The sequence below is a fragment of the Engraulis encrasicolus genome, chromosome 15 (genome assembly GCF_034702125.1).
Source record: "Engraulis encrasicolus isolate BLACKSEA-1 chromosome 15, IST_EnEncr_1.0, whole genome shotgun sequence".
Taxonomy (NCBI): Eukaryota; Metazoa; Chordata; class Actinopteri; order Clupeiformes; family Engraulidae; genus Engraulis; species Engraulis encrasicolus.
This window is the reverse complement of record NC_085871.1, coordinates 49,816,432-49,831,270: the sequence shown is the minus strand read 5'-3', so window position 1 is coordinate 49,831,270 and position 14,839 is coordinate 49,816,432. Positions and strand designations below refer to the sequence as shown.

Below are 14,839 nucleotides of genomic sequence, written 5' to 3'. Positions count from 1 at the left end.
CCGTGGCTGTGGGACGTTCGACGAGCAGACTGAACCTGCTACTCTGCTGTCCTGCTGGTCTGCTGACGTGCGGCTGTAATGGCGGTCCTTTGGCCTGCTGTTGGGTGTTTTGTCTTGCTCTGATTTCAGGCTGGCTGTGACATGATTATAGCCAACATGAGATACACAGGGAGATTGTTCTTTCTCCAAAATGCCCAAGGTTATGCTGCCGTCAAGACAACCAACAACGCCTGGTTTTGCGGGCTGATGCACCTGATGTCAACGTTTCTCAATATAGCCTATATGCCATCCCGTTCACTTTGTGTGAATATATTATTGGGTCATTTCACGTGAAATCAGACACTTTGGGACCCGACCGATCCGGATTTCAATCATACTTGGTGTGCCTTTTTAGTAGCAAGGTAGCACCCCAGAACTGCATTGGTTTGAATCTGACACTAATATTAAGGGAGAAACAGACTAGGAAAGGTTCACATGTGAGGGTAGGACACTATACATTCAGCCTTGAATATATCAGTCAGTGTTAATCACAAAAAGATGCCTGTGGTGTTATTTGAAAGCTCTTTTCTGGCTCTACATATTACACAATCAGCTTGGAATACAACAACTCTCAGAATATGAATTATGATAAATTGAAAAATTAAAAATTGAATATCTAAAAAAAACTATATTTTAAAATGGCCAGTTCCTTGTCCAAACGTAGCCGGCAATGTCATTAGCAACACCTCAAATGCTGGTGTTCGGTTCTTTATTCATTTCAGAGAGAATTTGACTCACAAATATGGCATCATACAGACCACTTACTAATAATATGGTAATACCATAGATAGTAGCATCACATGACAAAACAAAAACAAAACAAAAATGGTCAGTTTCCATGGTCCCAGGTTTCAGAAACTAAGGCAGATGTCCATTTATACACACCAAATGATGATATGTGAATGTTTGAACATTCCTTCTCTGTGTACCTGTGTCATCTTCCCTTTACCGTACTTTAAAGAGATAATCAATGGCTACACTCTCATTTTGTACTCTACCAGTGCATTTGAAGCAGCAGCTGTGTCTTTTGTAGATAATGTATAAGTACGTCCCGTTGCAGTTACAGGTTCCACTACCAGAAGCACATCCTGATGATCCATGACAAGTCTATCTGGTCTGAAGGGAAAAGTGAAGGATGGAGATGGTCCATGAGGATGCAGGAAGTTCAGTTTCACCTCTCCAGTGCTCAGCATACATTCCTCAACACGTGCTAGCCACCAGTTGCCATCATATACAGCTACAACATACCCTTTGATGCTTGAAAATGTAACACATTCCTTTACTGAGCTCAATCTTTCAACTCTGCCTTCTCTGAATGCTGAAAATGGCCTAACTTCCACTGTGTCCATTGACAATGGGCAGAAGCTGTGTAGTTTTTGAGTACCTGGAATAGTTCTTGCAGATTCCAACCTTTTCAACAGGTTCTCAGCTTCATGATGGTACATCTCTGTTGTGGCAAACTGGCAATGGATGTTCTTGAGAGAGATGCACCATCATGAAGCTGAGAACCTGTTGAAGAGGTTTGAATCTGCAAGAACTATTCCAGGTACTCAAAAACTACACAGCTTCTGCCCATTGTCAATGGACATTAGGCCATTTTCCGCATTCAGAGAAGGAGTTGAAAGAGTGAGCTCAGTAAAGGAATGTGTTACATTTTCAAGAATCAAAGGGTATGTTGTAGCTGTATATGATGGCAACTGGTGGCTAGCATGTGTTGAGGAATGTATGCTGAGCACTGGAGAGGTGACAGGAAACTGAACTTCCTGCATCCTCATGGTGACCATCTCCATCCTTCACTTTTCCCTTCAGACCAGATAGACTTGTCATGGATCATCAGGATGTGCTTCTGGTAGTGGAACCTGTAACTGCAACGGGACATACTTATACATTATCTACAAAAGACACAGCTGCTGCTTCAAATGCACTGGTAGAGTACAAAATGAGAGTGTAGCCATTGATTATCTCTTTAAAGTACGGTAAAGGGAAGATGACACAGGTACACAGAGAAGGAATGTTCAAACATTCACATATCATCATTTGGTGTGTATAAATGGACATCTGCCTTAGTTTCTGAAACCTGGGACCATGGAAACTGACCATTTTTGTTTTGTTTTTGTTTTGTCATGTGATGCTACTATGGTATTACCATATTATTAGTAAGTGGTCTGTATGATGCCATATTTGTGAGTCAAATTCTCTCTGAAATGAATAAAGAACCGAACACCAGCATTTGAGGTGTTGCTAATGACATTGCCGGCTACGTTTGGACAAGGAACTGGCCATTTTAAAATATAGTTTTTTTAGATATTCAATTTTTAATTTTTCAATTTATCATAATTCATATTCTGAGAGTTGTTGTATTCCAAGCTGATTGTGTAATATGTAGAGCCAGGAAAAGAGCTTTCAAATAACACCACAGGCATCTTTTTGTGACTAACACTGACTGATATATTCAAGGCTGAATGTATAGTGTCCTACCCTAAAATGTGAACCTTTCCTAGTCTGTTTCTCCCTTAATATTAGTGTCAGATTCAAACCAATGCCGTTCTGGGGTGCTACCTTGCTACTAAAAAGGCACACCAAGTATGATTGAAATCCGGATCGGTCGGGTCCCAAACCGTCTGATTTCACGTGAAATGACCCCATTGCCTTTAAGTGTGTTCACAGTGCCTGGTATACTTTTCATTTCATTTAGCAGAGAACCCAGAGTTTTTCCTGCTCTTCTATGTTGCTATTGTTTTATCTTCTGAAGTATTCCTGTTGTTTTGTTCAAGCAAGTCCGTTCCAAGGCCAGACTTGTGAAAGTCAGACAACCAGATATTGCAGACTGATAGTTTTTATTTTCTCTTTGAGTTTCTTACTTTTTGCTACTATGCACTTAACCAGTTAATTTACTGTATTTTTTGGGAAAGTCGTCAATTTAATCCTGAGTAATATATTTACAAGGTTTTACATTTGTCATGATTAGGATTATTTGATTGAGGGTGGTTATCATAGCCTATTTCCTTGATTCCTTATTGTTATCCCTGTTTCCAACAGTTGGGTCATTCACTTGATTTGTTTTTCTTTGAAGATAGAAAAAACGTTGTTTTTGTTTATCTTGAGGGAGGAATGTTAAATTTGAGTGGTATATCCTGACCATACTGTTGTTAACTTTTGCCTATTCCTGTGTTCCAATCAATTGGGCCCTGGCCTGGAATGTGGCATGTTTACTGTTACTTTGCTGATATCTGGAGAGCTCAGAGCGAGAGCCTCTGCTGTTGAAGGCCATTGTGCCAGGGCACAGTGTGCTCGCGCCTAACTTTCCAGATAGCAGACACATCTAGGCTGTGTGTTATCCTTAGCGATAGGTGGTTTTATGATTCGTCACTTTAGACATGGAGACGACATCTTCCTTAACTAAGATCATACTTGCATACATGTAACCTGCTGACATGAGGAAGACAGTATAAAAAACGTTGCCACCATTTTGTCAGCTGTCGATCGATTTGCCTGTCATTCCCCAGAGATAGGATGCTGCCTAGATAGTGAGACGCTGTGAGACTTTGTCTCATTTTCATTTATTTTTAACCTTTTTATTCTTCTTCTACTTTTACTTCTTTTATTTTCTTCTTATTCTTTTTGTAATCTCACTTTTTCTATAATAAATTATATCCTGATCGATCCTTGTAATTACGAAGTCAAGACTTATTTTATTTTTTGCAAGTGAGTCAACTAAAACGCAGGGTATTCAGCCTTCAATTTTTATTGGAGAAGAGAATTTTGAAACACATCCAAAATCTAACAATGTCTATCAAAGCCATGTGCAATGTGCTAGTCTTGCTGTGTGGCATCAATCAATTTATTTTCAAGTGTTTTGGTTTCCCTGGAAATTGCTTTGTCACAGGGTAGCCATCTTGTTTTCACTGTTAAGGTGACATCAGAGCCATGGATTTGAGAGTTGCGACAGGTCGGTTGGTGACATGGTTCTCATAGCTTCAAGTAATTGAAGTCAATTGAGATTTTGAAGTCTGTGATAAAAAGAATGAGGAAAAACACCATCCCAATTTTTTGATATGTTGTTAAAAAGAACATCCTCTTTCAGAAACACCAAACAGAAAGTTCCTAACTGGTGTCATACATTGGAAATATTTCTCCAAACATTGGTGCGAATTAATTTTTCCCATCTTTGGACCTCTGTATCTCAACAACCATTGGACCCTTTTGTTAGATATACTAACTTATGATGTGAAAGTCATGGTATATATCAGACCATTTACCAAAGATGAACCTTACATGTAGGACTTTACAGGTTTTTACAGGCATTTGGAAACCTTAGAACATATAATATCTACAAAAAGTAGAGGCACAGTATTAAGGTGTGATTTGACTTACAATGCTGCAAATTGTAACATATGCTCTTCAGGTCTGGGACTCTTAGCACAATATAATGAATCTGACACAAATAGTTCTGGAGATAATTGAGTCTGAACATGGTCACTCATGCAATGTTGCTAAAACAGGGGTAGGGGGTGTCCTTATTTACAGATTTTTTTTTGTGCCAAAAGTATCCACAGCTGAGTTCTGATATTGTGGATATGATCTATTGGATGTTTAAGCCATCACATACATTTTTTTCAGGCAAATCCGAGGGAGTCGAGTGGGAGATTTTTCAGAAATTTGCTGATTCCAGCTGGAATGACCCTATGGCCCTTAAATTCATATGTGAGTCAAGGCAGGTTAGCGAATACTTTTGGTAAATAGCTTTTCTATACAGTACAACAATCCCTTCATGTGATGTCTTACCAGATCTCTTCCTTGCCTCGGCATCTCTGCGGTTATCTTCATTTTTCTCCTGTCGTCCTTGTGGTCTACAGCAGTCCACCAGCACTACAGATACGCTCCTCAGACTGTACAGAGAATGCAGCATCTCCTCTCTGTCCTCTTTTACGCCCCACGGCTGAGATGGAGAAGCGGTGAACTGCTCTGTCTCTTCTTTTACGTTGAGCTGGGATGGAGAACCAGGGAACTCTTCTCTCTCATATATGTTCAGCAGGGATGGAGAACCAGGGAACTCTTCTCTCTCATATATGTTCAGCAGGGATGGGGAAACAGATTTTGAGTTGAACTCCTCTCTTTCGTCTTTGATGTGCCTCATAAGCTGCATTGGAGAGTCAGCTAAGCTGAACTCCTCTCTCTCTTCTTTGACGCTCCTCATCAGCTGGATTGGAGAGTTGACTTCTTCAAAGGGCATTTTGAGGTCTCCTCTTAACCAGAAAATCAAGACAGAAATATCATGAGAATTACTGGCAAAGTTTGTGATTTTTACATATGCAAGTAATGCTACCCAATAGGGAAGCACAATTAATAGAATTTTAATCAAAATCGCGTTTTTGGCCGCCACGATTATAAAACATGAAAACCACGATTTTATGGGAGGAAATCCAGTGTTCCATCTAAGCTGGCACACCTGCAGACCTGTGCACTGCTCGCACGTTCTCAGCACAAAGACATTTCAGGCAATAGTAATATTGTTGACAACTGTCTCTGGGTGGAGGATAAGTCTGTGAACCAATAAGCAGACAGTGCTGAGAGGGGGCGGGCGGCAGCATTTTGGCAAGGAAGACGGAAATCTCTGAGTGCGTTGCAATATGCGACCTTGCCTCCTCCACTTGCTTCTCGTCATGATGACATCACTGACAACAGCATTATATTTCAATATCTTGCAAAAGCTCAATTGTAGTCTTTTTCTCATTTGCAATTGGGATGGTGAATGAAAAACAGTCCCCCAAAAGTTGTTGTGGCTAGGCTGACAGCTGGGAAACTTTATCGTTTTCTCCACGGAGGAGGGGCCAGGAGGCGGGACGAGGAGACAAGCGCAAGTGGAGGAGGCAAGGTTGCATATTAAAACGCACTCTCTGTGTCAGTGCACTCACTATAATCACTAATCATGATTATAATCGAAATCGTGATTTTGATCAAAATAATTGTGATTATGATTTTTTTTCCATAATCGTGCAGCCCTACTACCCAACTTCACTTTAATGACTGTGCTGTGCTAGCCAAACGGTACTTTTGATACTTCTGGGCCCATGTGAACAAAATCTTGGCAATCCACATCTCTCTGGGAAACTTTTTCAGAGTTTGTTAGATCTATTTTGTTGCTTATGCTCCCATAGTTGCATATAATTATGCACACCTGACCTGACCTGATATTGTGTGTTGGACTCAATTACACCCTCTTGATCAAGGGTCCCCAAACTGAGGCCCGGGGGCCGGATGCGGCCCGCCAGGCCCCTTTGACCGGCCCTCCACATCTCTACACCTCACCATTTGAACTGGCCCAAAGAGGCAATCCTCACAGAAAAAAAGATAAAATATATATTTTTAAATATTTTATTTTGTTTATCAACAGGCCTTCCTACAGTTTAATTTTCACTAACCTAGTGTGAATAACCAGACGTTTCTTGTCTTGATCGTTTCTCATCTCACTGTAAAGAGGCCTACCATTTCTATTGTATCACTCATAAACTGTCAATCACCATATTTTTCTAACCTTTCCTTGCTATTTTTACATGGTTATTAGAAATTAAAAGCAATACCTGTGGTATTTCAAATTGATGAACTTTTTTTGTGCTATAAATTATGGGCTATAACAGGTAGTGGCCTAGTACACAGCCCACATGATTGATCCCGGCCCCTGATCACAGCCAGGAACGATAATGCGGCCCCCAGAGAAAAAAGTTTGGGGACCCCTGCTCTTGATGTAGGCCTACATGAACTAGAATGCTTAAAGGTGCATTTCGTAGGATTGTGGCCAGAGTGCTTATCGCTACAATTGGAATTGGAATTGGAAGAGATTAGCTCTAGCCCATTGATAGAATGTAAGTTATATCACATTATTTTGGAATCCAGTTAGTAATAAACAATCTATGCTCTTGCCCGCCGCATCAGTAGGCTACAACATCTTGTTGAAATATGAATGCAACACTGGACGGACATAAATCCGATGACATTGCAGACACTCGCAACAAAAACAAAGCATGCCATAATGAAAGAAAACGGTATTCCAGCACACAGTGATCACGTTTTTAGTGGAGACCTTTTTTTGACCTGACAGCGTTCATGTTGAAGTAGCCTACACAGAGCTTTTTGGAATGCAATTCATAGTCAGTCACATGCACCAGTCCGTGGCTACAAACATTGAATGAACTGTTATCCCGGACCTACCTGCACTTGTCCAGTGTATCCAAACAAAGCAGTCGGAGTTTTTGTCGTCAGAAGAAACAAGGCTGTAAAGGAAAGCGATGTGCCTTTGAATGCGCTTTCTGTAACACAAACAGCGGGAAAGTACACATGTTCTGATTACACTTGTCGGGGCTGTGCTGTGTTTGTTTTGACTTCCTTGAGAGAGAGGAAGGAAGTGACGAATGACCAACTCTCGGCCAACGTTCATATCAAAATAAATCTATACTTCAAAGTAAGACGTGTTACTAATACTACCACCACATAATAATAATAATAATAACAACACAATAACAACAACAAGAACCTAATAATAAAATAATAAGTTTAAAAGAAAATATTAAATATTATATTAAAAGAGCTACCCCATCATAAACTGTACTGTACTGGCTACTGTAAAAGTCATCCACTTATTAAACAATGGCAATGTAGACTCACTTCCAACACAAATCAGGCTGTGCATATTGTTATGATTTTATAAATTGTTATTGTTGGGCACCTTACTCCATGCTGGTATGACACAGCTAATCTGCAAAGGTGCATGCTTATTTAAAGCAATAGCAATATTAATCTCTGCCTGGCATGTAGGCTACAGGGTTGCCAGATGTGTCTGATAAACCGGGTAACCGCCAGTGTTGTGCCAGTTCACAGCTTTTCTGAACTAGTTCAAGTTCAGTTCATGCTCAGAGTGAACAGTTCACGTTCAAAGTTCACAGTTTTAATTAATTCTGAACTAGTTCAAAGTTCAGTTCATTTTTCACTTTTTTCGTGAAATATTCCAATAAATACTTTTTTTTCCACACCACAAGCTAGTAATCACTATATTCTTTGAAGCTGACAAGACATTGGCTCATGACTCAGCAATTGTGGGTTTCTTACCAGGTGATGAAACTTACAGCCTACAGTACAGACAAGGTAGACCAGTTCTGTGCAATGAAATCTACCAGCATTAAAAAAAAAAAAAAAAAAAAAAAAAAAAAAAATACAGCCTACTGTATATATACAGTAGCCTACATAATATGAAATATGTATATATTTTTATATGATATTATAGAACATGAGTAAACTCTTGAATGAGGGTAGGCCTAATGAAGGCAAAAATTAAATGCACTCAACTTGAAAAAGAATGGTCGTCGCACCTGACCCTGATGTAGGCGTAATACGAAACGTTGGTCTTATTAAATGTAATTGCATGAAGTTCTGAGTGTGCGACGACCATTCTTTTTCAAGTTGAGTCTAATTGTCTGCCGTAAGCACCTCAAACGGTGTGCGTTTACTGAAACCCGAAAAAAGTCAAATGCACAAAAATATATACATTTTAAGGAAACTGTGTATCTTATGTAGGACTAACACACTTATAACACACTGTGTGATACATTTTTTTGTTTTGTTTAGAGGTTGTACATCTTCCACAATGTAGTCGATAATCAGTTTATCTACCTGCTCCTGTCAGACCACCACGGAAGGCTGCTGGCAGTGTCATTTACGTTTGGGCTTGGCAGGGGTCTTCTCCCCCTTTCCTCCCATGACCCTCCAGGGCGTAATGATGTGGTAAGATGGACTCTGACTGTGTATCATGGTGCCCTGAGGTTCATCACTAACTGTAGGGCCCACACTCATCACTGTATGCCAGAGATCAATGGCACTGTTTCACAAATATAATGCAAAAACAGCATAACCGGACAACTTTCCATTAAAATGTCCCCACCACTTTTCGAGCCAAACCTACACCTTTGCTCCCAAGTGTCAAATTAATAATTATAATAATTATTATGTAGCGCAAATGAGGCTGAGGGACAAACAAATCGGCCAATAGTATGGCCACAGATAGCATACATACATATATTTTGTTGATTCTAACGGCCCAGACCAACGCAACGACCCGTCCGAGGATGGCAATTAATAGCCTAATAAATTATTAGGCCTAATATTATTGCCTTTAAAAAAAATGTCTATTTACAATGAAATGGTAATTGGAAATGAACGTAGGCTCATTAAACACACAACTATCGATTTCCATAACGTTTTCGTCAGTTCTTTAGGATCCTTCCCCCCTTAGCTCTTGCGAAATGGTGCGGTCCAATCTGGTGACGCGTTGAATCGCACAGCGTCCGAAATGCTGGCAGCAGGAGTAGGCCTACAGAGCGACTTGAGGTCTTCTTAACCCATAGAATGTTAGAATGTTAGTAATATAGGCTACAGTAGGCTACAATCTATGTCTTAACCACATGATGGTGAGCTGGTGGTGACAGAGTAATGTAGTCAGGTTGGCAAAAACTCAATTTTTCTCCAAGAAAGAAGGTAGGCCTACTGTATGCTCACTCAATGACATTGCGTTTGCAAACGCAATCAAATGATAGGCCTAACTAACAAACAGAATCCTTGGATAAACTTCCAAGAGAGCACGTTAGCATGGCTCCTATTTAAAAATTCCACCTTTATTGTCACCGCGAGCAAACGGCAAAAGTCAAAGTGATAAACTAGGCTACTTAGCCTCCAAACATAATAGCCTACTTTCCCAACTACCATAGCCTACTGCTGAAGCGATTGCAGGGCTTCAATCGAGGGTATTAAGTGCCAAAATAATGTTTTTTTATATATAACTAAATGGTTCGGCCATTATCCTGCATAGCAATGGCACAACACTCATGATGGAGGGGTTGTTGTTTTGTCCATATCAAATTTGTAGATTATATCCGCGTTTCGTGATGAATGTTGCACGTCTATCAACTGTCAATGTCAGCGCGGTGTGGACCAACAGCGCAAGGGGGGAACACAGCACTCGTTGACCTGCTTTTGTTTGTGTTCGGTTTTGACCCTCTCATCAGTAAAGTTTTGGTTCTCTCTGGTCACCCAACAGCATCAGTTGAAACTTAAGTGAGGGAAATGAAGGCTGATTTGACAACAACTTGTAGCCTAAGTTTTGGATGCTCTCATCAGCCATTTAATTATCATGTTTGCGCAGGAGAGCGGTGCCTTTGACAAGCGGTGGCTATTTTTACAATCATTCCTCACAACAATGTAACAACACGGAGTAGGCTAACCTAATGGCTAGGGCAAGAGATTTTCTTGTTCTCATGAAGTTACAAAGAGTTTTACCCTTGGCACGAAATAGGCTAAATGTATCAGACGTCTAAATTAGACTAATGTCAGCGTGGTGCTGATGGACAGCGCACCACAATCTGTTAGTCACGTTCAGTTTCAGTCCGACGGGAAACTTGGATGCAGAAAATGAACAGCGATTTGACGAGACAGCTGCAGGTTAGATAGGCTATTGCCGCCAGTCACCAAATCATTTTGGATAATCTGCGCACACGGCACAGCCTATGTCTTATACCAGACTGACGCGGACTACCAATAAGCTCTGTGAGTGTAACCCTATAGAATTGCGTCCCGTAGGCTACCCAGACGGTTAACCACAAGGGGTAGGCGCAAAGAAAGGAAAATTGTCTCTATGTTGAGTAGCTATCTGCGCTATTTTAATTAAGAGTTCATGGAAATGATATTGGGAAATCTGTCTTATTTGAAAATGGAAAAACAAAAGCCTCAGCTTTTCCGACCATAATGCTTTATGTCTTTAACATAGGCCCAAAATTAGAATCTTTCATAGGGCCCAAAATTCCTGGCGGCGCCCCTGATGCAGGTCTTTCTCTGGGAATTGGGACACTGGGATATTATTGAGGAAATGGTATAGCCTATCTTCATTTTGTCTCTATTTGGAAAAACATAAGCATGTTCTTTTTCACTAGCCCTATCATCGACCACACTTATTATGTAAAACAAAGTGAAAGGTTTTTATTTTAAGAATTACACTGTAGTGTTGTTATTGTTGATTGTATGAATACTCCTCTGCATTTGACTGTGCACCTTGTAGACATGACATGGTGAAGGCACAGTCCGCATAGGAGATTGGAGACATGAGGTTCTTTCCTCTTCTCAAAAAAAAATATCTCTGGACATGTTGTCAAACTGTGCCTGTGAGAAATCCCATTGCAATAATTAGGCAAAAAAAACCCCTCTCGGCACCGTAAATTCATAATAGCAAAGACAAAAAAAAAATAACGGCTAATTTACGCCGGTTTGACGAAGTGTTCACACGCTGGCTTCCATAACCTAAGCCAGGGATGGGCAACTGGAGGCCCGGGGGCCACATGCGGCCCGCCTCCTCACTTAATGCGGCCCATAGATAAAACAGTGGGCCTAATTAAATAAAATATAATGACCTCATTTTTTTAATAGTATAGAGTATTCTATTCCTTCCAAACAATATGGGCAGTCAGTGAGCAACCAACTGCACCTCCAACTCTGCAAATTGGAGTCAGATCTGTGGTCATGTGGCCATCCAATGGTAGCAATGAAAAAACGTGGCCATCCTCATCATACAAGTTGCCCATGCCTGACCTAAGCAAATAGTGACATTGCAGACAGTGTGACCACTGGAGACTTTTCTTTAGACCGTGCAGTGTTGCAGCATGATTATTAGGCAACTTTTCAAGGCAGGCAGGCTACTTGATGAAATGTAGGATCGTTCATGTGGTCCTTGTAGCCCAACAAAATGTCTGTCTCACTCCCTCATCTGTAAATTTGGTCGAAGAGAAGATGGGGATGGGTGGCGTTTCAGTGTTACTGTGTAGGCAACTGAAGTAAAGCGTCCGTAACTACTACAATAGGCCTACTTACAAACCATGAATGGATGAACTGATGGACCAAGGCCTACCTGCAATTTTTTCGGTGTACCCAAAGCAGTTTTTGTCATTCGGTGAATATGGCTGTAAACCGTTTAGATTTAGAAAGAGTTGGGAAAACTTTTAAAAGTCGTTGAGTGAGCTCTCTGTAACACAAGCGCCAAAAAGACCAACTCGACTATCTTCTATCGGGTAGGGTTGTTGCTGGTGGGTTTGAGTTACACCATGAGAATATCGCCACCTACTGGTTGCTGGGAGATCCTGCTATCTACTAGCCTAGCGCAGCCAGACCCGTACAGCAAAAAGCTGTACCAGGGTCTAGGAGAGCTGGGCAGCAGTGTGGGCGGGATAAACGGTTGCTTCAGCACTCAACGTAACGCAATTGGATGGCAAACAACCAATCCCCACACACTTCTGTGTAACGTCACAGCTGTCTCGTACACGCGACACGCCCCTTTGTAGTTGAAGCGGCAATTTCGAGCTGTCGTAGCAGTGAATTCGTGTGATGACCACAGCCACAAACAAGTTTCCTAATAAATCGTGTTTTCACTTATACAGTTCAAAAATGCATCGTTTTCAACCACATGGCCCTCCTTGATCAATCAGCGAAATGTCGAGCCATTTGGGGCTTGTTAAATGGTTATATTTATGATTGTTGTCAACATGGCATGTTCGGCGTTAGCTAGCTAGCTGTATACCCATAACTAATACATGGGTGGCTAGCCGCTAGGTCGGTAGACCAGGTGTCATTCCCATCTATTTAGTAAGCGACTTACAGACTTTCAAAGCTCCCAAATGTCTCGTTTTTAATGACATGGATCTTATTAGAATTTGGGGCAGGCATATAATACAAGGCTGGATACCTAGCTCTGCTATTGACGACAGGTTAGCTAGCCACTAGCGAGGGCCTCTTTGTAGGTGAAGCGGCAACTTCCAGCCGTCGTAGCAGTGAATTTGTGTGATGACCACAGCCACAAACAAGTTTCCTAATAAATCGTGTTTTCACTTATACAGTTCAAAAATGCCTCGTTTTCAACCACATGACCCTCCTTGATCAATCAGCAAAATGTCGAGCAATTTGGGGCTTGTTAAATGGTTATATTTATGATTGTTGTCAACATGGCATGTTCGGCGTTAGCTAGCCAGCTACCCATAACTTTCCCGGATTGTCGCTCCCAACGCAGGACACTCCCCGGTCAGCTCGCTCCCACTAGCCAGACTATCGATCCCACCGCCATATAACGGAGCTAGTTATCTTTTTGATGTTAGTTTTTTGTTTCTAACCCTAGTTTTTTTTTTCTAAGACTAACCCTAACCTAACCCTAACCTGGATACCTAGGTCTGTGTTGTTGACGACAGGTTAGCTAGCCACTAGCTTGGTAGACTCGGTGTCATTCCCATCTATTTAGTAAGCTACTCAAAGACTTCCAAAGCTCCCAAATGTCTCGTTTTTAATGGCATGTGTCTTGTTAGAAATTGGGGCAGCAATTTCATTCTACACCTACAGTAGTGGTCTGATAATAACGTGTGACTATCTGGTTCTGTAAAATGCTCAACTTAGCTTACCGAGCTAGTTTAAAACATCGAATGATCAAATGGTAATGTGTTGAGATCTATTTGTGCCCCATAAGTTCATGGTGTATTATTACATCAATCCATGTCAGCCACGAAATCCATGGCTTCATCCAGGCTTTTTAAATTAAGTAAACACTTTCGTGCTGTACGTAGCACGGACGGACACCATGCTTCTTCTTAGAAAGTTTCCTGTTTACTAGGTAGCCCGGCCCCCCTCGCGATTTGATTGGCCCTGTCATCGGATAACTTTCAGCCTCGCAAAACGACCGGGGTCCGCTAGACTGCCATCAGGAGCAAATTCAATTTGAGGTCGCTAGGGGCGTCTACATTTCTAGGCTAGCTATCTACTGCTTAGATCCGGGCATTGGGCAATTATTTTGGCTCAGGGCCACAATAAGTTTAACATATTGACCAGTGGTGTATTCTACTTTTTTGAAGTGGGTATACTGTATATTACAGCATTTTTTGAAGTGGGTATAGGCTGCTGTATATATTTATGCTATTGTAAATAATGGATCAATCAATTAAGTGGGTATACTGAAGCCCCTAAAATTTAGAAGTGGGTATACTCCATATTAGGGCTGCACGATTACGGAAAAAAAACATAATCGTGATTATTTTGGTCAAAATCATAATCACGATTATTGATTTTTGCTGATTTAAAAAAATATATAGAACAAGATGAAATATAACCAATAATGAATTACATACGGGATGAGTAAAATAAAATGAATTGGACCATTTCTTCAATGCAAATGGTTATATCTGGTCCAAATTGCATGGATGCTGAGCATAGACATTTGCCACAGACTCTCAGTGGGATTGAGGACTGGACTATGAGCGGGTCATTCCAGTATCATGTTTTTAGTGTCCCTGAAGAACCTCTGAACTAATTTAAATGTTTACTTTGGGGTTACAATGTTGTTGGAGGACCCAGCAATGCAGATCCAGAGCCACACTCCCTGTGTCTGAGGCTGAATAACAGTCTAAAAACGTGATGCCCCCACCACATGTGTAACTGTGGAAACGGCTTCGTCTCATTAGACCAAAGAAGCATTGGACATCTGCCTAGATGATTGTTATTAACCTGGCCTCACCTGGAGTTTTTATTTCAAGAAAGACAACTGTCAGGGCTTGTCATCATATTGGGCTTTGGGGCCATCATCACAGAAGAACCCTTTTACTAAAAGCTGTGCATATCAGAGTGTTATTGAGCTTTGCCTGTGAACATTTGAAAGTCAAAAATGAGTTTTGAAAGTCTCTGCTTTCATCTGATGAGATTCAATTGCACCTGCTTTGATGCATGAATTCTGCTT

The 14,839-nt window shown here is 41.0% G+C and overlaps 2 protein-coding genes across 2 annotated transcripts in view; both read right to left on the bottom strand.

Annotated features, from left to right (window-relative positions):
* Nucleotides 1-5,169, bottom strand: part of LOC134464140 (gastrula zinc finger protein XlCGF26.1-like) — a 39,349-nt gene extending 34,180 nt beyond the window's left edge. The window contains exon 1 of the mRNA XM_063217600.1: nt 4,825-5,169. Within this exon, the coding sequence (XP_063073670.1) occupies nt 4,825-4,948 (124 nt within the window). The 5' untranslated portion in view covers nt 4,949-5,169. The remainder of the gene's footprint in view (nt 1-4,824) is intronic.
* The window catches only part of LOC134464325 (zinc finger protein 501-like), a 419,382-nt gene that overhangs the window by 163,351 nt on the left and 241,192 nt on the right, over nt 1-14,839 (bottom strand). The window lies entirely within an intron of this gene.